The 24182-nt window shown below is 46.5% G+C and overlaps 1 protein-coding gene across 1 annotated transcript in view; it reads right to left on the bottom strand.

Moving 5' to 3' along the window:
- The window catches only part of LOC144164781 (beclin 1-associated autophagy-related key regulator-like), a 55719-nt gene extending 32941 nt beyond the window's left edge, over positions 1–22778 (bottom strand). The window contains exons 1-8 of the mRNA XM_077695053.1: positions 22624–22778; positions 18045–18313; positions 16845–16907; positions 15294–15336; positions 12737–12818; positions 8338–8602; positions 5133–5281; positions 245–398 (exon numbers count right to left, since the gene is read on the bottom strand). Of these exons, the coding sequence (XP_077551179.1) occupies positions 245–398; positions 5133–5281; positions 8338–8602; positions 12737–12818; positions 15294–15336; positions 16845–16907; positions 18045–18265 (977 nt within the window). The 5' untranslated portion in view covers positions 18266–18313; positions 22624–22778. The remainder of the gene's footprint in view (positions 1–244; positions 399–5132; positions 5282–8337; positions 8603–12736; positions 12819–15293; positions 15337–16844; positions 16908–18044; positions 18314–22623) is intronic.
- Positions 22779–24182: the final 1404 nt, after the last annotated feature.

Genomic DNA, 24182 nt, shown 5'->3' with positions numbered 1-24182 from the left:
CAATTGTGTTGGAGGAGTTTTCTGCATACGTGGGACCATTGGGTTTTCTTATCGCCCGGCCATGCAAAAATGTGCTACCAAAGTCGAAGACAGTGAGGACCAGAGTTGCGGACTGTTATCCCCACTGCCGCAGACAGATATCATGCGATCGTCATGGCACAGCTTTGGCCTTGGGGCCCCTCCCATCCTAGTAAAGAAGAGATATGCGCAGCAGTAGCGGTAGCAGCAGCAGCAGCGTGTGCACCTGTAGCAGAGGCTGTGTGGCAGGGGCAGGTCGAGGTAGAAGGCCAGCACGGCCACCATCTGGGCGGCGTACAGGAGCCCCGCCGACAGGGCGTAGCCCACGTTGCGCATCTCCTCCGGGGTGGACGACCACGCCCGCTCCTGCTGCTCGGCCACTGCACAACAGGGAAGTGGGGGAGGGGGTTATCTATACACACGGTCGCCATCCCCTTATTAAACTCCACAGCAGGGCAAGGTCACCACCCTGATCTGCTCTTTTCCCCGGGATACTGTTATTCACTACTTCCTGCCAAAGGGTTCCACGTTGGCACCCTACCTCTCATTCCCACTGTTCCCACAGTGGGTGGCTATGTTGTTACCCGAACTGTCAAGCTGTTGTCAGTCACATTTCCTGCCCGTCTTGACCTTTTTTCCTTCTCTCATTTCGCAGTGCCACATACACAAGCATTAGGGTTGGATAGGGGGGAAAACCTCGAACAGCAACAGAGGCTTTACGCAAAGGATGTACCTACTGGATACCTGGAGTTTATTTCACAGCTCTTTAAAAAAAGGAACGCTGAAATGAGCTGTAAACATTGTCCGATTATCCGGCAAGACTATAACCTGGAATGTGAAGGCCACGTTCAATCACAGTTTTTCATGCCCACCGAGTACATGCATTTTTAAAAAAGGAAAGCGATTTTGAAAGTGAAGCTTTCCTCACACCTGGGCCATGAAACACACACGTGGGAGGGCTCTAGGTTATTTTTGATCATGAGAGGATCTTTGCGATGCGCCAAAATCTCAAAGCACAGGAGTGTTCCAACCCGGCAATTTACTAATATTGCTGTGACAGCACACTGAGAAATCCGCACTGCTGAATTCTGCCGACTGGTAGCACGGTAAACTTGTAAGATTTGTGCCTGAGCAAACAAAAAGTCAATACAATAAAAAAGCGGTTCAAAAACAACGTTTAAATGGTCAAGACAAGATGAAGACATACTGCAAACTCGGGTGACATCAGTGCAGTAATTGCTGCGGCAGCAGCAAACGGCACGTTGCACTTTTCTCCTTTTGTCGCCTAATTAAGGGGAGACGCGGGTCTTGGAATCCCGAAATTTGGCCAAAAAATCGATTTTTAGAAATCGCCATTTTCGGAAAGTAGAGCTATTTTTCTACCGGTTAGCAAAATATCCAGACCCAGGAGTACGTATTTGAGCCATAATATTAATTTATAGCACCGACGCCCGCTAAAATCGGCCCAGATTCGACGCGAAAATATCATTTTTTCGACGACTCGCCCCTCGGGTTCTACATGCACCACGGCGTCCATCTTGGTCTCATTCGAAAGCGCGTCTTTTCGTTTTCAATTCCCCAACCACTCCGTCTCGTCCGTTGGTTGCGAGTAAAACCGGGGTAGAAAAGAGACGGATCGCGCCGCCTAATTGGTTACTGACTGCACGTGACCGCAGGGCGCAACCTCATTGGCTGGGAGCCGTGGGTCGTCAGCTCGGCACTCTCATCACAGGGCAACGACTCATGTATTCGTCTATGCGAGGACCGGCAAAAGCCCCGCATGGCGTAAAAATAACGTAAAGATGTCTAACGATAACCGAAAGGAAGAACAGGCATTATTAAAAGCGCCTGAAATACGATTTTCTGCTCCTGTGACGACGACTTATCGCGAGAACGGCGCCGAGACGGAGGTAGGCTTAGCGCGCGCGCGGGCTGCCGAGACGATAGCGTAGCGATATGATTACGCCTGCGGGGGCACTAAGGTGCGTCTATCTTTCGATCAGCAACAAATAGAAAGAAAAGAAATGATAAAGTGGAGGATGCCGCATGCATGCCGACGTCGCAAGGGAAGTGTGTTCATTCTGTTATCAACGATGCTGCGGCGGTTCGGCCCGCACTCCGGCGCGCGCTTACTCGTCGGCAGGTTACCATATAGATGAGCGATTTGAGAATTATAAATGTTCGCACTGTGCACAATGTGCGTTGGTGACGTGATATACGAGTAGATTAAACCGAAAACGTGGTTATCCCACCTAGCTAAGCGCATGCACGTTACAGAACAGTGGCGGGCATTCCGTTACCAGCCCCTTCGCTGCAACTCACTTCACGCGATGCAAATCCGATTTGATTGCTACAAATGAAGCAGTAACATAACAAAATAGCGTTTACAACTGTGGTGCACGCTCGGCACCTCAGCCCTAGTCGCCAAAGAGAGACGGCGCGATGCCAACAGCATAAAAATTGAAGCAACGTTCTGGCTTTGCTTTTGTTCAGTTTTTCTGCCAGGTGCCATCTGCAGACAGAGGATTTCATAATTTTCCCACCAACTGATTTCAGCAAACTTGGTATGCTCGTGTTGAGCGAAACGCGAGCTACATTCTAGAACCTTTCTTTTTTTCATATGCTCAATAGATAAAACTGTCACTTGTAGTAAAACTTCTTCTGATGCGCTATATATAACTATATATATATATATATATATACAGTTGAACACGGATATATCGAACACGGATATATCGAATTATTGTCTATATCGAACAGTCCAAACATCCCCTTGAAAATCCCATGCAAAAGTATAGGGCTGTTATGCGCGTGTATCGAACTCCTGATCACGGGCAAATTCGATATATCGAATTCCGCGCCGAAGGTGCCGCTGAAAGTTTGCTTCCCCGATGTGGTGGAGTTGATGATAATGTTGACTCATCTCAGGAGCTGCATGGCTGGGTAAGACAGAGGCGGCGTCCGCGGCATTATGTCGCTTCGACGGCCTTCAACAGCTGTTTTCACGCTAGCACGAGGGGCAGTTCCATGATAGCTAGAACGCGGATAGTGGTTAAGGCGAAAGGACATAAAGGAGCAAAAGAAATTGACCGGAGGCACTCTTTTTCTGTGATTGAGCTGTTTGGTGGCTCGTGCAGGGGACCGATGCGGCGTTGTATGCTTGTTTTGTCCAAGGCATTCATTTCGGAGCAACGAAGGCGGGAATTCGTCGGGTACAGACTGCTGAAAAGATGTTGGTTGAAAAGGCGTTCGCAATTCCAGGCAGTAGTTTTGAGGGCGATGCACGCATCAACGTTGACGTAAAGGCGAATGCAGCACAACCCGCCCCCGCTATTCCGGAGCGTGGCGTGTGCAAAGCGACTTCGTTGCACGCCTTTAGATGGGGGAGGGGTTCGGTTCGGATACTGAAGATAAAAGGACTCAGTGCCTGACAACGTTCCCAACCGCCTACTTCGGCCGAGGTTACGTCAGCGTTATTCGACTCTGTTGTGGCACAGTGTACAGCGTTCATTTTCTCATTTGTGCGTGTTTGTAATCTCGAGGACAATTTGGCGATCTTTACGACGCAGAAGAAAAAACAAGCGAAGCTCAAAGACATTTCAATGATAAATAAAGTGCGGTGGTCATCATGCTGCGGTTCGGATTTTCCGTGCTTTGAGGGTCAAAACGGTAAACTACCGGTTTTCACTACTTCATAAAACTCTCAGTGATGTGCGGAGTTGTCAGATAATCTTCAGATAGGCGTATTTTATATATCGAATTATCGATATATCGAATTCTTTCGCGATCCCCTTGGAGTTCGATATATCCGTGTTCGACTGTATATATATATATATATATATATATTCGCACTCTATAGGGGTAGCTTTCGGGAATAAAATGACGCTAGAAAAGCAAAGAGATGTTTGACGATACCGAGTTGAAGAACAAATAATTTGCTGTTTTGAATGAGGGGAAAGCTGCACAGTTGCATGGGCAACTGCGATTTTCTCAGCTTCCCTTTTTTTGCATATGTGCCTAGCCTTACAGGGGTTTTGAGGTAGTTTTTTTCAAAGGATTTCTACAAGTGTTATACCGTTGAATTCGGGATATAATGAACTGCATGCTGAAGCTATTTTAATTGGCTCATTTTGCCTCAAATAAATGTTATGAGTAATAATTAGAGGTCATTAAGTTTTCAGAAAACTGTACTTGGCATAATTAGATTAATTCTATCCAATCAACTATCTTTACAGGAATATAAATAGCTTCAGCATGCATGGCAGGTCTTAAGCTACACATCCATACCATTTATTTAAAAAAAAATTGAATAAAAAGTTCCTTAAAGGCCCGCAATAAATTACTTAATTAGGCTCCAGTGTTTTCTTCATAACTCAAAAAATAATTCTACCACTTGAAAACTAATTACATATTTGAAATGAGGAAGACAAAACACATATGCACAGTGATTTTCATTATCACAGACCAATTAATAAAAAAGTTCATTTCAAGACCCACGTCTCCCCTTAAGGTTGAGCTGAAGCTCCAGACTTTTGGTAAGCAGTCACATTATTGATCCTGTGGGTTCAACTCCACAATGCACTCGCAAACAACACTCCAACAAACTCAATTCAGTGTCCCTTTAAAATTGTGGTGCAAGGTGTCCCTCTCGTGCACAGTGCTAGCCGGCTTGAGAGAGTGCTTGACTATATATTACTACTCAAGGTATTACCAGTAATGGTTTATTCATTAACAACAATTCTACTCATGAGAAACCAAAAAGCGTGAAGGTGCCACTAGTTGGTAAGCCGTAATGTTCACAGCACAAAAACGCACAACATCAAAAGAAAAGAACTACAAACAAGTGCCATTTGTGGTTCTTTTCTTTAGTCCACTGTCTGTTTTTGCACTGTAGGCACTAAAAGAAACCAAGAAGGTAGTCTACTATTTCAGTTTTATAGTAGCCAGGCAACCTTAGGTCCGGACATACAAACACAAAGAGGACAAAGCAACTAGAAAAGATAAAAACTGCATCCGGAGCGCTTTTTTTTACAATCCCATCAAGGAAAGGAAATGACTGAAGCAACGGAGTGCCCTGCTGCAGGCAGGAGAGGGGGGCTATCCCGGATACCCACGCCAGTGGCAGTACTGGGAGTAGTCCCCGCTGGTGGGTAGCCGCACATTGACCAGGGAGATGCAGCCCTCCGTGGGGGCCAGGGTTACCCAGCGGCCACGGACGTAGACCGTCTGCTGGGCTTCCTCCAGTTCCCGCACCTCCCGGTCCCTGCAACCAAGGAGATCACTCCTTTTCTAACGAGAATTGTGCTCAGGAACACAAACCCCGGAGGTTTACCACGGCACTCGGTTTAGAACCCCCGACTGACTTCTGCAAAACTCATCCACGTTCAAACCTCAAAGAAGAGCCCAACTAGTTGCCTCTGCTTACCTTTCCACTCACAGGGAAAAAGGCATAGAAAGTGACAGAGGGTGTAAAAACAAGTTATTAGCAGATGTGGTCCTCAATGATACTAGAAAACGGGTGATTCCAAGAATCTCACCTGCAGACCATACATCAAAAATGTGTACGAGTGCCGATGCTCAAAGCACTACTCATCGCGCTCAAAAAACAGGCATCGAATGATGTTTGTAAGAAAGTTACCATGTGTAGCACTAGGTCTAACATTTTTCAAAGTCGTTCTTGAGGCAGACCCATATAGACCATTACCGTAATCCATGCACGACATCACTTTTGGGTGTTAAAAGCACACTTGCACCCGCCGCGGTGGCTCAGTGGCTAAGACGTTGCGCTGCTGAGCACAAGGCCGCGGGTTCGATTCCCGGCCGCGGCGGCCGCTTTTCTGATGGAGGCGAAAAGCAAAAACGCCCATGTGTACGAGATTTCGGTGCACGATAAAGACCCCCAGGTGGTCAAAATTAATCCGGAGCCCTCCACTACGGCGCGCCTCATCGCCTGCATTGCGTCGGCGCGTTAAACTCCACAATCAATCAAATCAAAAGCACACAAAAGACGCATTTTATCCAGTCCATAATACTGATGGGAAAGGAGTATTTGTATGTTCACTGAGTTCATGTTCAGTGTAGACCATTTATAACGTAACCGCTTATAGTGCGGGACCGGATATAACGCGGATTTTCCTGGCCACCAGTAGGCCTCCCATCGTACTCAATGCACAAGCAACCCTCCACGTGGCAAGTTGTTTCTATTAAAACCTTGTGCAGATAAGCAGCCACCCTCTCACTTTTTGAACATTCGGTGATAGCGAGCCACACTGCCGTTGCTGATAAGCAACCGCCTTTGGCATTGTTAACACAAGGTAGGGTGAAAAAAGGTATGAGCTTGCGTCCTTATCACGATGTCCCACGCGGCATCTCTTCATAGACGCTAAGAAACCTGGCCATGCTCTTCGAAACAGAAACACAAAGGACGTTAAAGCCACGCTCACAGTTTGCAAGACTGTGCAGCAACTTGCAAGACTCTTCAGCAGTGGCTGATGGGGGGGGGGGAAGACGAAATGAAGACTGTGGCTCTGTTTTTAAGATGATCAACAAAGAATAACTGAAGGGTACCGTCTTTACATGATTGTAGGTCAACCCTGTTTTCAAGTTTGACAATCCAATGTTGGGGGGGGTCGACTTAGAATCGAAATCGAACTTTGTGCCGCTTGTAACGCCAACAGAAACGAGAAATCACGGGTGCTACGAGCTGGGGAAAGCGCAACACCCTCATTACTACGGTTACGATCGAAGCGTGGCGTCTACCACTGCACACATTCTGGCGTCAATAAAGGTGATGCCGACTTTGAAAGTTGGCGTTCCCGGTCTGTGCCCTTTGTCCACCGTACCTAGAGCGGCTAACCTTCCACCAGCGTGTTCGGAAGTGTGCTGAATGAGATGATCGTGCCTGCGTCAGCACCGTGAATTGACTCAAGGGATCCGGTAATACTCATTTTGTTTATTAGAGAGAAACAAAACGCTTCTTGAATGCGAGTAACGATCTCACAAATCAAAGGAAATCGCAAGTGGCCGCTTCTGTCAGCCGCCATGTTGTTTGTTTTGATATTGCGTGGCAGTGGCCGCTGTGGGTAGCTTCGATGGTTGTCATCTCGCAGTGAATGTGTTCTCATGATTAGGAATAAAGTTTCCCACTCAACCCACAGCGCATGGTTATTCAGCGTGCTTATACAAGAGCTTTTCTTTTTTAGCATCTACTGTGCGCACCACAAGCACACGGTTCTTGTGGGCGCATCGATCATTGAAGGGAGAGCTGCCGTCTGGGGTAGTTGACGGAACAGCTTGTCTTTGTGCACGATTTTCTAGGCGGCCGTGTGCTTGTGTCACTTCTGTGTCATGCTGAATCGTTCCGTCTGTCATGAGTGCCCTGCGCCCGAAGAACTCTCTCGGAACTCGTTCACAGCAGCATTCAAACAGGCTGCGTTCTGCGCTCGCTTTCTTCTTTTTTTGAGAGAGATTGATAGATGCAATCTGGGGGAGGGGGGGGGTCGACCTACATTCGAATCGACTTACAATTGTGTAAATACGATAGATTGGAAGGTAGTTGGATTCAGGTCTGTTTTGGTTATAGTGCAGTACCCCTTATGGTGCGGATTTTTGTGGCTCCCATGACATATGTTACAAGCGGTCTACACTGCCTTTCATTTTCAGGTGTGTTATGTGTGGAATAAATGTAAGCTTGCCATCCAGCACAAACCCAGAAACACGCATTCCCTTTTTATGTGTATGTCTGCTCCATGCAGTCGCATAATAGGTTCTGGATGACTGCAGCGCTTGTTCGAAAATAATACACAAGTGCTCTTCTGGAGACTAAGCTGAAAACTTATCTCATTTCCCCACAAGGCACGTCTGTTAACATCTAGTTGTATCGGCTGTTAGCAGATAGAAGGTTTGCAGGATCGTACGATCCCCGAATGCCATGACATCATAGAGAGATCACTGGACTGTGACTGGAGAGTCGCCACTGCATCATCTGCTTTCTTCAGTACCTCGATTATTTCAATATTTCAACATATCGGCAATCGAGAGTTTGGAATAAAATTGATATCACTATTATCAGCACAGCCATCTTTTTGATACAAGTTTAGTGCAACTTTGTCCTTGTTCCGATAAGGATCATGCCAGTTTTATTGTAAACTTCACACAAATAATAGAGACATTTTTTGTAAATACCCTCATTATTTGTGCGAACATTGCAATAAAACTGGCATCCTTGTCGTCGGATAGAGCAGCCTTTTTGGTGAAACAAGCTCGTATTCAGTCTTTGGATCATCATCCTACGTGCCACCCCCCCTTCATTGCACCCACGCTGTGGTGGTGTGCTGCTGTTGCTGCTCCTCCGGCCCTCCCCCCGGCTCGAGGGTGAAGATGTCCCTGGCCAGGTCGGCCACGTAGGAGTGCACCAGGGCCTGCCTCTGGCGCTGGCACTCTTCCAGCCGCTGCCGCTTGGCCCCGAGGGAGGCCCGCACCCCCGACAGCTGCTGGGCCCGCGTGGCAAGCTTGTCCCGCACGCGCGACGCCAGGCGCTCGGCCTCCGCGCACTCGGCACGAACCTGCTCCAGCCGGGACTGCCCTGCAGGCGTGGGGAGAGGGGTTTCAACAGGCAAGCATTTCTGCGTGAGCTCAACGAAGGAACCCGTCTCTCTGTCACGCTTGATGGCTCACATTTTCACCTCACACGAAAATGCTATTAATTAAAGGGCTCAGAACCTTGGTACTTTGATATACAAGCACCTATATTGCTCCTAAAAAAATGTTTTGTCAGCAATGCATTTATGCTTAGCAACGCAGGCGATGAGGCGCACCATAGTGGAGGGCTCCGGATTAATTTTGACCACCTGGGGATCTTTAACGTGCGCCGAATTCTCGACCACACGGGAGTCTTTGCTTTTCGCCTCCATCAGAAAAGCGGCCGCTGCAGCTGGGAGTCAAACCTGCATTCTTGTGCTCAGCAGCGCAACGCCTTAGCCACTGAGCCACCGCTGCGGGTCTTGGGTCTTAGCCCCTAGGGCCTTCGTAGTTTATGGCACCTGAAAATTGTCTCCAAGCAACGCGCCCCCGTGTATATACTACACAAACATCATCATTGTCATTCATTAAATGCACACAGGAAAAACCCTCGCCCAAGAAGTCCCACTAAGTCCTCTCTTTCGTAAGCCGAATCCATTCTTCAAGAAGGTGTCCTCATTTATACAGCATGTTAAAATGACAAATGGGCGTCTTTGAAAACGTTTCCCGAGTCAACTGCTGCTCTGTTTGCTCTGAGACCTAACACGAAGGTTGCACTTACTGAGTTAATTTGTTTAACGCCGCGAACAATGATGGGACTTGCCTGATTATTTAGAAAACAAATAAAAACTATTTTTGCCTACTGGAAACCTAGGCACAACCTTGGCAATTTTGACCGCTGTTGTAGTGTGGTGCCATCTTGGGCCTCCAGAACAAAACATGTCGTGTTCCCAAAACATGCTGCAAACCGGCATCACGTGGTTTGTTTGGAGGCCCGAGGTGGCACCACACTACAACCGCGGTCAAAATTGCCAAGGTGGCGCCCAGGTTTCCAATAGGCAAAAATGGCTTTTACGGTAGAACCACAATGATACGTCCCCTGGTCTTACGACGACTCGCTTCTCATGACGGATCACTGCGGTCCCGGTACACTCCTTATAGAAACAATGCATTAAAAACCCCGATGATATGACACTCGGGAGCATGCGGTCCGCTTGCTACGACGGACCCTGGCAGATAAACCGGTGTTTTCCTATTTTTTAGACCGCTTCGCCGCCTTGTCTCGACCTTTGAGCATCAAGCAGCGTCTAACCCCCGTTTGACGCTGCTTGATGTGCAAAGGTCCGCAGGCGGGCCAGACCACTTGCTGAAGAGACGCAAGCAAGCAGGCGGGTACTAGCGGGTGGAAGTTAACCTTCAGCGGCTTCACGCAGCAGCAGAACATCAACGCGCAAACCGCGATAAGTCGAAGTGCAGATAGCCGCTGGACCACGAATTTGAAGCGCCCACCGAGCCGATGAACTTGAAAACACAAACGACGCAACGCCACTGAACACCCGCCTCCCTCGCCTGCTCGATCCAAGTTTTTCCGACGCTCTCTCTCCCCCCTCTCTCTGCTTATCGGTGTCTTTCAAAGCCTTACTGTCACTCTGTTCCCTTCTTTCCTGCCTTTCTTCCATTGCTGCCTTGTGCTATCATTCTTTTCGCTTGGCCTTGGCAGCTTCACACACTCGCATTTTCCTCTCTGAAGTTGCCCGGCCGCGTCAGCCTTCCCAGCTTATCTAGCTCGTGCGTGGCGCCTGGCTGGCGGGCTATCAGAGACGCCATGGAGGGGACGGGGGAACACAATAGGAGTTTCATTCTTTTTTAGAAACTTGGGATGTCAGTTAGGGGTTTGCGAATTACGAGAGAAGACGCTAAATATAGTAGTTTAAATAAGTTCTTAGCCCAACTGTCACGGGAGACCGTCTACCAGGCCAGCGTTTACCCGTACCCCGATCATACGACATCGCAGTCATATGAAGATTTTTCCTTGGATCGTTGAAAGTAGTATTATCGAGGTTCCACTGTAGTTTTTGTTTTTTTAGAAAGCAGGTTGGTGTCGTCATTGTTCCCGGAGTTAAACAAACACCAACAAAGTGCGACCTTCATGTAAAGTCTGAGAGTGAACGGAGGAACAGTTCACTTGGGAAAAATTTTTAAATCCGGCCATTTATCATTGTAACACTGTATAAGACAAAGTGCACGACGCCGTGGGTTCGGTTCCCGGCCGCGGCAGCCGCTTTTCTGATGGAGGCGAAAAGCAAAAACGCCCGTGTGTACGAGATTGAGGCGCACGTTAAAGATCCCCAGGTGGTCAAAATTAATTCGGAATCCTCCACTGCGGCACGCCTCATCGCCTGCATTGCGTCGGCGCATTAAACCCTACAATCAATGTATAAGACAAAGGCTAGAAAATAGAAAATTTTGCAAGTGCACCACCAAACTACCAGCTACTTGCTCCCCATGATTCGTTGGATCATAAAAATTTCCCGAGTTAGAGCTTACGTACTACCAATTAGCTGAGAAGAAAAAAGCTTCTGATGAGGAAAAGGTAACTACAGGTTTTCCCACGCAATTTAATCCAATCGGCATACAATTTATTTAATACAGGCGCCAGCCTATTTAAACCAAGCGCCATCTAATTTAAACCAGATGCCATGCAATTCAATCCAGATGCCAGCGAATTTAATCCAAGTGCCAACCAATTTAATCCCTTAGCCAACCAAATTAATCCAGCTATCAGGATGTTCAGGAGTGTTTTGTGCGAAATTAGGCACAGCTTTGCGGACTTTGTTGGCGTGGTGAGGTGAAGATGTGGTGTTTCTTGATCCATTATGTCTGAAATATCATGTGCGCGCAGCTTAATGGACGTTTACTAACACAAGTAGACCAAAAGAGCGGTCTCGTTTGATCCGTTGGTGCCGTGTGCTGATCGTCTACAAGATCTCCAGAAGTATTGTCTGCTTGCGTATTGTTACGCCAGCAGATTTGCCAGCGTCTTGTAACACAAGCAGACGATCCTTGTGACGATCTCGCAGAGGATGAGCACACGGCACCAACGGATCAAACGAGACCGCTCTTTTGGTCTACTGGTGTTAGTAAACGTCCATTAAGCTGCGCGCACATGATATTTCAGACATAATGGATCAAGAAACACCACATCTTCACCTCACCACGCCAACAAAGTCCGCAAAGCTGTGCCTAATTTCGCACAAAACACTCCTGAACATCCTTCTGATAGCTGCATTAATTTGGTTGACTAAGGGATTAAATTTTGAATTGAATTGCGTGAACATGAAACGTGAATGGGTACAGATGCACTGGGAGGTCCCAAGGTAAGAACCGCAGACGGGACCTCCCATGATGATTTTAAAACAAAAAGAGCAATTATCAAGCAACACTAGAATACAATGTCAGCAAATAAACACTCAGCATAAAACAGAGAAAGATGAATACAAAAGCCAAAGAAAACCAAAGAAAAAATATTACACTAAGAAGCAGGAACACTAAAAAACAAAGAATACAACTCCAATCTATTCAAAAAGGGGATATGAATACCACATCAACCACAAGACATGATACTACACTTACAATTCAATCAAACAGAAGGGCCTAACAAGGAAGTCTTTAATTTGGATCTAAAAACGCAAAGTGAATTAGAAGATTTAATATCAGAGGTTAGTGAATTCCAGAGCGAAATGGCGGAGAATTGAATCGTATGTCTGCCGTAGTTAGTGTGTATACACGGAAGTGACAGATTCTGGCGCGAAGCAAAGCGCGTTGAATTGGTTGTCACTTGGATTAAATTCGCTGGCACCTGGATTGAATTACATGGCATTTGGATTAAATTAGACGGTTGGCGCCTGGACCAAATTGCATGCCAATTGGAATAAATTCAGCGGGAAAACCTGTATTTATTTTTTGACACCTTATTTGACGGAAGCACCAGGGCTTCCTTATTAATCAGCATTCCAGCCGAATTCCTGAGAACCCAATTTACAGACACCCAAAAGCTTACAGAGAGAGAAAGCTGGCTGCAGAAATAGCTGCACTAGCAAAAGGGAGACAGGGAAAAAAAAACCGACGAAAATAAAAGCAAAGTTCAATCGCTTCCTTTCGGCAAGTAAGATGAGACAAGCGAGGCCGTTGCACTCACCCTCGTCGCCGCTCTTCCTGATGTCCTCAAGGATGATGCGGAGATAGGCAACCTTCTCCCGAGTCCTCTGAATGGCCTCCTTCTGCAAGGACAATGCAGTTGCATTAGGCATAGGTGTGCCACCTTCCCGGTTTTTGACTGGCCGGACCGTTTTTTTAGACAGTGGGCCGGTTGCCTGTCTGTACTTAAAACCGGCCGTCATTGGCCGATTTTTCGGTCATCGTGCCGCGATTAGTTATTTGTTTGGCATTTTATAAGCGTTAATTCAACAACTACGACGATAAATAGGTGTCGGCAAGCTGCGCAAAGACAAGCCAGCAGGAAAAACATGCGGGCGAGCGCGGGCGCGATGCAAAAAAAGAGCTTTTAATGGACGAAGTATGTGCGGCTTCTCTTCAGGGCAGAACATTCTGATCAATAACCAAAATTTCAGTAACTTTCAGTACAAACGTTATGTTGATTCCTCTCCAGGAAAACGCTACAATGCATACGGCATTGCATGTCAGAAAACATGGATTCTTTTTTTTTTTCACCGCAAATTCAACCTTCTAAATACCACGCCCCCCTCCCCCGAAGGGCCGTTTATTTTTATTTTATTTTTTTTCGGGAAGGGTGGCAACCCTAATTAGGCATCCCATACTGCCCTCAAAAAGGCACTCCCCTTTAGGCAATGTTGGACGCGCCAGAGTCTCAGTGGAACATAGAATGCCTACGTTTCTTTTGGAGTGACGACGCCACATCAAGCACAGCGTCACAGGTGACAGCCACACTTGGGACATTCTTGCTGTGCTATGCCTAGTCACATCTCGGCAGGGCTTTGTGCGTCACACACGATGACACATCTACCAGTCAACTAAATTTAGTTCAGCGCGCGTATTTCCTAATTGAAGCTACCTTTACGACTTCCCTCTTCCTTTCCACCAATGAATGTTACGGTTCTAGGACACCCAGCAAGGATGTCCCACGCCACACACTCCGGCCTGTTCGGCTACCCCTTACTTAAATTTATACCTGCTCTCAGCATTACCAGGGGAGAAAAAATTCAACCCTACAGCACCCCCTCAGTGAACACTTGACGATTTGAAAACAAGGACATGAATGGATCACTTCTTCACGCTTTACCTTTGCCCCTTTAAGCAGGTTTGCCACTGTTAAAAAGGCCTGCTTCTATGGTCACAAATCCTCTGAAGACGTTTGTAGCGAACTGGGAGTGCAACTGACAAGCACGCCAAGAGCAGGGTCACAATACGGCAGCTCAGTGGGCACGCACAGTGATTGGATGGCGACAGTTTAGTGACACAATGTGTTCCACACAATCTCTGCATATCTGACACCCTTTCTGCATTGTTTGCCGCAAATACAGGGTGATCAAAATTAAGTCAACAGGATTTTTAAAAAACAGACGCTTAGATTTACATGAGGAGCACCTATACAGTGAGGTTACACGCCCAGGGGGACATAGAATTAGGTGGTAATTATTGAAGAAGGTGGCTTAATTAACTAAAATTGAATAATTACTCTTTAGTGGCGGCAGTAACCAGGAATGTTTGCATTGAAAAGTTGGACGCAATCGTGTTTCCACGCAGTTTCATTTGGCAGAATTCTTCCAGCACATCCATACTCCGAGACATCGAAGTGCGAAGTTTGATTGCCGTAGGCATGATTACGTATGCTAGAAAATGAAGACCAGAGCAAAGCTCCTCCCCTTTGTTCGGTTTTGATAGCGGTTCCGCGTACTGCAGATTGCAATAACGCCAGCCAAGACTGAAAGGGTGCCAGTTATCACTTTTGCCTGTGCCTCCACCCCACTGTCCAACAAAACAACGTACACAGTACGCACGTCACAAAAGGGAGGAGCTTTGCGCTGGTCTTCACTGCCTAGCATGCGTAATCATGCCAACAGCAATTAAACTTCGCACTTCGATATCTCGTAGCATGAATGTGCTAGGAGAATTCTGCCAAATGAAACTGCGTAGAAACACGATTGCGTCCAACTTTCCAATACAAACATGCCTACTTACTGCCGCCACAAAAAAGTCAATTATTCAATTTTAGGTAATTATGCCACCGACATCAACAATTACCACCTCATTCTGTGTCCCCCTCGGCACATAACCTGAACGTAGAGGTAGTCTTTACGTGCATCTAAGTGCCTAATTTTTAAAGAACCTGTCGACTTAACTTTGATCACCCTGTATAGCGTGTGGAGAGCTAGGTTCCCTTTGCCTAGGGGAGGAGGGGAGGGGAGCCTTTTAGAGATTTGCAACTGCTGTACTAGCAGAAAAAAGATTTACGATGTCACATTTACAGTGACTACCTATGACAGGCAACACTGACTGACATCTAACTACTGGCCAAATTAGAAAAACAAAATCCTAATCACATTAGTGAAGCACATGTAAAGGCTTCGAAAAAATCTGCCACTCGGGAGCTAACGCTTTTTACCTCGCAGAAAATTAGCTGGCTCAACCTTTTGTCCCTGTTTTTCATTTTTCTGCTCAAAATTTCACTCAACACTGACAGTGTTCAGTAGGCATCAAAAAGCACTGTGACTTACCAGGCCTTCTCTTCTAAGCACTGGTTGCGACGTCTCCAGGATTCTGCAAAGTAGCAACAACACCAAACAGTGACGGGAAGTTGTGTGCCAAAAATTTGGAGAATACTTAGGCAGCGCTTTTAAAAGTGGAACACGATGGGGCCACACCGACCCATTTGCATAGCTAGAAAACTTTCAGAGTGGTGAAAACTTTCCACTCCTGTTTGTACACTGCCTGTTGGGGTAGTGCCTTACAAACCCCAAAGCTTTCAAATGCCACGATGGGATTTTTTGCTCGCGCTGGTTTTTTGCTTAAGGTCAACATCACCGGCAACAGTGGCTTTTCTGAAACACGGGACACTTAATGCAACCATCAAAACTACGTCAGTTTGCGCAATTAAGACACAGCAAAGTGGTCTAGATTAATTCTGACTGATTTCAGCCAAGACTTTCTACGACGAAGGCACACTGACTGTTGCACCATCTTCATTTATGAAGAGCGTATTCAACAGTACAAACTGTATGCAATTCTGGGAGGGTGATTTCTATTGTACGCAAACCAAACTTGCTTAATTAAAAGGGCCACGAAGTCAAAATGCAAGTTTGATTCAGTCAAAAGATTGCCTCATTAGAATCATGCTGACACCACTTTTAACATAAACCTTGCTCAAATAAGCTGTATAATTAGCAAAAAGGGAATGGCCGTGCGACCCACTAGCTCATTTCTTGCACAAGAACCCACGATGCCATACTAGCCAGCTCTGCGATTGGCGGAGGCCAGCAAAAGCAAACGCAAATTAGGCACAGCTTATAAGCGTGCCGAACGAGCTATTTTTAAAGCAGTAAGAATGGTGGGACAAACAGTGGAAGTTACGAAAGCACACGTAAATATAGAAGTACCGATGCGCACTGCTATTGGTACTGCGTGCACTATGCTTGGTTTAGCTGCACAGGACTGCGGGGCTTTGGGGTTGTCTCGGACGACACTGGCCGACTGACGCAAGCGAGGGTGTCTTATTTTGTCGAGCGAGCCCCATGTTTCACGAAAGATTATTTTCCCCATAAACAAAAACAAGCCATGTTTAAATGCGGTCACAAACAAACCAAAGGCAGAAAATGGCTTGCAATGGTGTGGTGGCACCATCTAGGTTGACTAACAGTAAGCAAGTCTCCACTCCACACCAAGTTTAGCTGAAAGACCTGTTCTTGTGATGTCATTGCAAACGTCGTTCAAACGCACGTTTTGGCACGAGAATCAAAATTCTAGCTTAAATTGATTAATTTGTCAGTGACTAAAGCATCGTTTGCTTCCAGACAAGCGCTGGGGGCACTATTGAACATGAAATCTTTCAAATAAAACGAACTTGTACTTTTTCTTCATGGCTCCTTTAAAGCACTTTTCCCTAGTTGACTCGAATTTGAATCTTTCATTTCCATGCAACCACAAACATTCCTGCACGAACATGTATTTCTACACTTCGATGAAAGGCCTGAGTCTGGCCTGAACTCCTGAAACAAGCACCAAGGACCCAAAACATGAGCAGCATGCAAGGAAAAATTTTTTTCCCAGACCTGCTCTCTAGAGATGCCTTGTGTCGCTGCAACTGCATCAAACGCAGCTTCTTCTCCGCAAACCTGTTCATCAGCAAAGAAAACAGAATGAAAAAATGTCACGCATCCTGGCAAGATGTTCAAGAAATTTGAAACTACATAACTGAGATACTAAGTTAAATAAGATACTAACTAATTTATATAGTAAGAAATAGTAAGATCTAATTAAGATACTAAGATAAATAAGATAATGCCATTAAGGAGTTCCGCAAAACTCATAAATCTGTCTAATCTTTAACGCAATGAGCACTAAATGAAACCAACGAAACTCTCAGCACCAGAGTGTTGATGTGCAAACGTAGATGAATTTCAAAATCGGACGATTTTTTGGTGCACTCTTGGTGGCGAATTTCTGAAGAAGACGAAGTCCATTAAAACAGCGGCAAAAGGCAAAACATCATGTCACTTCTTATTTTGAATTTTTCAGATTTGGCAGGCGACAGCAGCTGCTGAAGCCGCTTTTAGAAATGGCTCACACCATTTTTTAGAGAACACTTTTTCTCATAACATTTTCTTTCACAAAAAACATTTCAAACCTTTACATGACGTTTTTCTCTCTGTTAAAAAACTTCTAAAATATGAGTGCATTTTTCTTTTTGGTCATCATTCCCATCATGCCTAACAGCCTTTGTGTTTTCACGTGTAGCACGGCCCACCCAAATAGAGTCATTTGGGTATTTTAAGGCCTTAAAACACTTATTGTCATTTTTTGTGTACGTGTGGCACGGGTATGATGCTATTTTTATCTGAACCACCATGAGCTTCAACTGGAATCCCACAATGTTACTTAACCACCTAATTTGGTCAGCATTGGGCAGTTGTCAAAGCTAGGCGCATTGCACCACAAGTATGGCAAAGCAGCTGGTGAGTTCCCTACCTTTCACCTGTTTCCCTCAAAGAAACGTTTCAATTGTAGTGAAGTTGTGCGCCACCTTCACGGTCTCTTAAAGTTTGATGCTGGGCAAACTGGCTAAAAAAGGTTGTTTGTTTTTTTTTTTTGTTCAGAAAAACAGGGGTGAGTTCGTCCTTAAAGTAGCGAAGGCAGAGTCAGAGCTGTCGTTTAACAGAACAAAAATACCCTTTGAAAAATCTGGCTACACTCTTTCTCGTCACCGCCACAGGCCCCTCTCACACAGCAATGAAGAAAGCGCGGTGGCCCACCTCTCGGGGTACCGCGCCTGCGTGTGCGTGAAGTCCCCGTTGCGGATGCACTCGTCGCAGAAGAAGCTGGCGCGCAGCTGGCGGCACACACGGCACCGCTCCGTTGCAGACGCCACCTCGGATGTGGAGGACACGCAGCACTCCGGGGGGCACACCAGGAACTCCTGGGGCGGCGCTCCCCGGTAGCCCACCCCGGCCGGGTCCAGCTCGTGTGGCTCCATGCGGACTACTGCTCGACCAATCAGGCCGTCATTTCCGACCCTCCAAGTCTGGGAACGTAAAAAAGAACAGGCCACAGTAAGGCTTCACGGACAAGTCTTGCTTTAACCCCTTAAGTGCTTTGGACGAGCAGAGCTCGTCTTAGCGGAATAGGTACTGCCCTATACTGTTCAGGACGAGAAGCGCTCGTCTGCAGCTTAGATTGCGTGCCATCCACTAGATGGCAGCATTTACTCGACGAATTACTTTTCTCCTGCCGCAAGGCGCGCTTTTTTTATGAAAAGATGGCGTGCAGTGGCGCCGACCCATGCATAGCTGGCCCGTCAACTAGAAAAAGAAGCTTTTCATTTTCGTCATCTTCTTCAAGCGATGCTGATTCGGATACAGATGTTTATCTTGTCTCTGGAAGTGAAGGCAGCGATGACGGTGAATTGAGCAGCTCCTCCGGTGATGACGAAGACAGCGGGGAAGCGAACATCGCAAGTGCTCGCGAGTGGATCCTGCTTTATGTGGACAATCCTCCTGTGAAGCCTCATCGCTTTCCATTCTTGGCCATTCCAGGCAAGACTTTCATATTGTCATCGCCGGGTGACATTATGGAATATATTCAGCAGTTTCTGGACGATGAACTTATATCATTTGCGGTAGACGAAATCAATCGCAAAGTGGCTGAAAAGTTGAAATGCTTTCCTCCCAGTGATCACTCCCGCCTCAAAAAATGGGTACCAGTGACAAAGGAAGAGATGCGGGTATTCCTTGCACTCCTGCTATTGCAAAGGTGCTTAGCCTACACAAGTGAAGAAAGATGTGGCATCTGCAACTGTACTATTTATAAAGTTTTTAATTTTGTTAGCAGCAGGTAGCTGGTTTCCTATGTATTTTCAGAAATAAACTTTATTGTGTTGATTTGACTAACTGTGGGGTACAAATATTTTTTCAACATCGACTCGCTACTTTTTAGTACAATCAGATTCGAAATAAGCAATAAAAAAAATAGGCACTTTTGGTCGGGAAATTCTAAAAAAAATAAAGCACTTAAGGGTTAAAGGAGCCATGAAGAAAAAATACAACTTCGTTTAATTTCAAAGAACTAGAATTCAGTATCTCACTCAGCTACATTACAGCCACAAAAGATGTTTTTTTAACGAAAAAAAAGCGAGAAGTATTTAAAAACTTGCAAATTTTGCGCCACAGTGACGTGTTATGAGCAAGAATGACGTCATACGGGCCAACAATAAAACATAATTTTCAATGCGTTAACTGCACGTTAGCATTCAAGTGATGTGGTCAAATGGAACTAGAAGCCCCATTACAGACGTCCAGTCATGTCTCGTCGCGACAGGTCCGTTAGGCGGCCGCCAATCGCACAAACAAGGTTCTGCGACGTCAAAGCAAAGTTGCGGGAAATTGGCTAGGGGGTCGCGACTGCTTCACACGTTTTCGTTAATATCTCCGTTATTTGTTCGAAGACTGCGATGATATTGGTATCATTGTTATCGGAACTAAGCACTCTTTCTAATAAACCCAACTTGTATTTTGTCTTCATGGCTCCTTTAAAGCAAAGCTTTTGCGAAGTGCAAAAAAACTAAGTTGGAGCGGAGTTAGAACTAAGGGGAGGGAGATTGGCTGGGTTTAACCATGGAGTAGCTGCACTCTTGCATCTACCCCAATACCGGTAGGTGGGAACAGTGCATTGCAGCAGAGTGTGTGCACAGAGATCTACTGCATGAAGCCCAGATCAAGCTAACAATGGTCATCATGTGATCGATGAAAGGTGGCGATGTGCTGTGAGCAGCACAAACCCTTCATCAATGGTGACCGGTGTATGCTGTCATCGATCTCCCGGTGCAAACTGGTCCTCAGAACAGGAGTCTGGTTTGTTGGGAGCGCAATTCCGTTGTGGCCATAAAACTCCTCTGAGGTTGAGCAATAATTATCATAAACCTGAAGTTGTGTTGAAAAAAACCCGCACTATAGAAAAAAGAGCATAAAATGACACAGACTGCTAACATAATAAGGGCGACCTTAGGCGACGCATATCTCTAACCAAAAACAAGACCTACCTTTTATCAACTGAATTAGCTTTGTTTAGTACTCGCCTCCTATACCCATTATAAGCCCATTCCCTAACATCGGCAATTTAAAAAGAAATGAACAAATTTTAGCCAATTACGATGACTGCAATGATTGTGGTAGCGTTTGAAGGTTGCTGCAACCAGTGCAATGGAAATAAGTTGTTCACATTCTTGTAAATGCCTGGCGCACTGAAAAACAAATGTCCCCTATAATATATTGATTGATTGATTCTGGGGTTTAATGTGCCAATGCAATGCAGGTGATGAGGAGCGCCGTAGTGGAGGGTTTCGGATTAATTTTGACCACCTGGGGATCTTTAACATGCGCCAAAATCTCATACTCAGGCGTTTTTGCTTTTCGCCTCCATCAGAAAAGCGGCTGCCACGGCTGGGAATCGAACCCGCGACCTCGTGCTCAGCAGCGCAACGCCTTAGCTACTGAGTTACCGCGGCGGGTCTTATAATATATTTGCACAATATTTCCCAGCAGGCAATATGCTGCTGCTTATACAGTCTGTTTTCCTTGAAACCTCCCCACAGACCACCCTCACAACTTGCCTTTTTGCCAAGGTGAAACATGCCCAACAGAACACACAGCAACCTGCTGCAAACTTTTTTGCACAGTTACGTATAACAGTAGAGCATTGCCCAGCCAAACCACTCGAAACCATTTTTTTCCATATCATGCCACTGAACAGGCTGACACTGGTGGGGCAGTGTAAAAATTTAAAACGCACTCACTGTCAAACCATTAGCCAACATCTCTGTAGCACACAAGTTGACTAACAAATTAGTAAACACACGGAAAACAGACTGAAATAAAGAGAAAGTGATCACGACACCCATAACTTTTCTGACAAAAGCACTCGAATTCCTAGAGGTGGGTATAAAAAGTGGCCAGGTTGAAAGCAACTTCCCACAGTTGTGCCTTTCGCATTGTTTTCGGCAGATCTAAGTAAGAATGATGTATTAATAAGATGGTCCGTTATATTCATGCCCCTCCGATAGTTGTCCCACTGTTTTGTGAGCTGTATTTTGTGAAAATGAATACTTCATTCTTTCGGCTGACACACCATGAGCTCTATCGTGCCACCTCCTCAGCTCCTGCCACAGTCCTTTTTGGTGTCCCCCAAGGCTGCATCCTTGCTCCAACTCTCTGCACAATTTCACTGACAGCCCGGCAGATAACTTGGCCTCCATCCGCATACCGTAACACTGACAACACGAGATATCAGCTCTTCTGCCGGTTATCTCAGGCTGACCTTGACCACTGCCTGAGCTGGATTGAGTAGCACCCCTTCCCTATTAAAGACTCAAAACCAAACAGTATTAAACTTGTGTGCTTCACCCCCCTCCTTGCTGTTGGTGATTAGCAATGCCAACACAACACGGTGCTTGGAACTGAGCTTGAATCTACGTTGCCCTTCTCATTTCACGCAATTTGATTCCAAGCCTTGTGACAAAAGAGGTTGTAAATGTTCCTCTGAATCCGAATCTGTTTCTTGCACGTTGCACTGGCTCTGCCTGGACTTGAACTCAAGCAAAAGCTCTCCTGTTCGGGGTCGCTAACCTGCAGTTCGCCCACTTTGAGAGACCATCACGATGAAACACCAACAGTTCCCATTCACTGCAGCTTCGCACTCCCTACCCTTTCCCCCTACGCCTTGTACGTTTTTACCCCTCGATGCCAGACTGGTCACGTAGAATCAACTCTCGTCCCACACCTGAACCATGTGTAGGTTCAACCGCGCCCTTCTGAGACCCCAGCAGATCTGGCCATCTATAATCACCGGGAAGAAAGTACTGTCACAACAATGCTAGTCAGCAAAACGCATCACCAAAACTAGACTCTTCTGACGAGACATATTCATCACATTCTCGGGAGCTCATCAATAAGCGCAGAAGCTCGGAGTTACAACCAGGTCACGCAAAACAACGGCTTCTTTTTTCACCTAGGTAGGTCACAACAGAGCAACGCTGCAGTGCGCAATAGAGACAGCGACGGAGCTGGATCAGCGTTTTCGTGACGGGACCATAACAGAACCTTTAGCAAATGAACATACACCCTAACGGCCCTTAACATGTTTACATAAACCCGAACAAGCGCGTCGGCTGAGCGGCGAGGACGACGCTGTTTACGCAAGGGTCAGCCTGCGAACAGCTGTTCGCGCCGTTTGTCACTGGTGCAACATAATGTAAACAAAAGCGACGGCCGCTCCTACGAGACAAGGCATGCTGCCGCCGTAAGCGCGTGATTAGCAAAGGTAGGCCGCTCAAAAACATACCGTTCTCTGGTTCCCTCTGGGATTTCTCAAACTGCGACGTGGAAACGAACGACGCTGTTCTGAATTACCGTAACATTGGAGACAAACATCGCTGGTACACTTTAATGGGAACGAAACAACTCCTCGGATTTGACTTGAGCAGTGTTGCCATCTTTTTTTGAAGCGTGCCGCTAAGTTAAGGTAAAGAAGTCGCTAAATAGTCGCTAAATTTTACAAAAAAGTCGCTGAAATAATCGCTAAATTTCGAAAGCCTAATAAACCAATTTAAATAGGTTTTTCCAGTTAAACTTAACTGAAATAGTTCAAGAAGTTGAATGTACAGTGAAAACAAATTTATTTGCTTCTTTGAGCTGCAAAGGTAAGAACAACAAAAAATTACGCCCACCTCCCCTCGCGGGAACCCTGGTGTGATGCGACGCTGAGGGAGGTTCAAGCGCAAGCGGAGAGCAACCGTCGACCGAAAGGCCGCCGGAGAGCGGCACACCGGCTATATGCGCAGCGCGCCCGAAGGAGAGGAGACCGCGGAGAGAGAGGGTACTGCACATGCGCAGCACCGCGCGCAGCGCCACCCACCGGCGGAGTGAGAGCGCGCTGGGCCGCACACCCGCAGATGTTGAGAGAGAGTGTTCGCTCTCACCTGGGCACGCGCCGGCGCCAGTGCGTCTGCCGCGGCTATGACGCAACACAATCCAACACAATCCACTTTTATCCAATCCAATCCAAGCCAAGCCAATCCAATCGAATCCAATCCAAAGCCCCTCGCTAGAGTGTTCGCTATCGGAGAGGAGAGGGGGTGAGCGGAGGAGAGTGCGGACGCCGACGACGACGGACGCACGCAGGAAGGTCAGGGCCGCCGACAAGAGATGCTCTCAGCGTCGCATCTAAAAACCGGTGCGTCTTGTAAACTTTTACAGTGAAAAAAAAAAGACTGATTTGCCGTTAAGCTTAAACCAGTGCACCAGAACACGCGCACACACGCTGCACACTTATGTAGAGTCTAGTAGAAAAGCTCTTCCTCGATGGTGGTAATGGCGGTCGAGTCCGAATCTGCTAACGTTGGCGGTTCGTTGGCAGCAGTGTAGGCGTCGGCAGTGCTGATCAGACGCTACATGCTTCTCTGTTGAGGTATGGGGATGGGGGAAGAAAAGGCTCAAGAAGGAGCTGGGCAGGAAAGAAAAAGAAAAAGAAACTGTCGTGGACTTGGCGCGATAACGGACGATGTCTATCACGCCATTCATTCCTCCATTTCAGAGACGGCTCGTCTGCCTTGCTAAAATGATTCTGATCAGGCTCCCTCGTTCCGCTTTCTTTTTCTATTTCTGTCTTCAACCTATGTACTAAATTCTTTATTCGACTGCGCTTTTTTGCCTATCTGGTTCCTTTTAATGAAAAAAAAATCTTCTTGGACAATCCCCCTGAGTGGGTATGCGCCACTTCATGGGCCGCCCCCACCACCACCAACGGACTTTCACAAATTTGATTTTTGGTCTGAGCTTGGGCCACGTAATTTACGATTTTGAAATAAGACCGTGTCACCCAAATAAGAGAACAGACTCCTT

This window comes from Haemaphysalis longicornis, unplaced genomic scaffold (assembly GCF_048455015.1).
Source record: "Haemaphysalis longicornis isolate Haplotype H1 unplaced genomic scaffold, Haemaphysalis longicornis Haplotype H1 scaffold_139, whole genome shotgun sequence".
Lineage (NCBI taxonomy): Eukaryota > Metazoa > Arthropoda > Arachnida > Ixodida > Ixodidae > Haemaphysalis > Haemaphysalis longicornis.
This window is presented reverse-complemented; position numbering and strand designations above follow the sequence as displayed.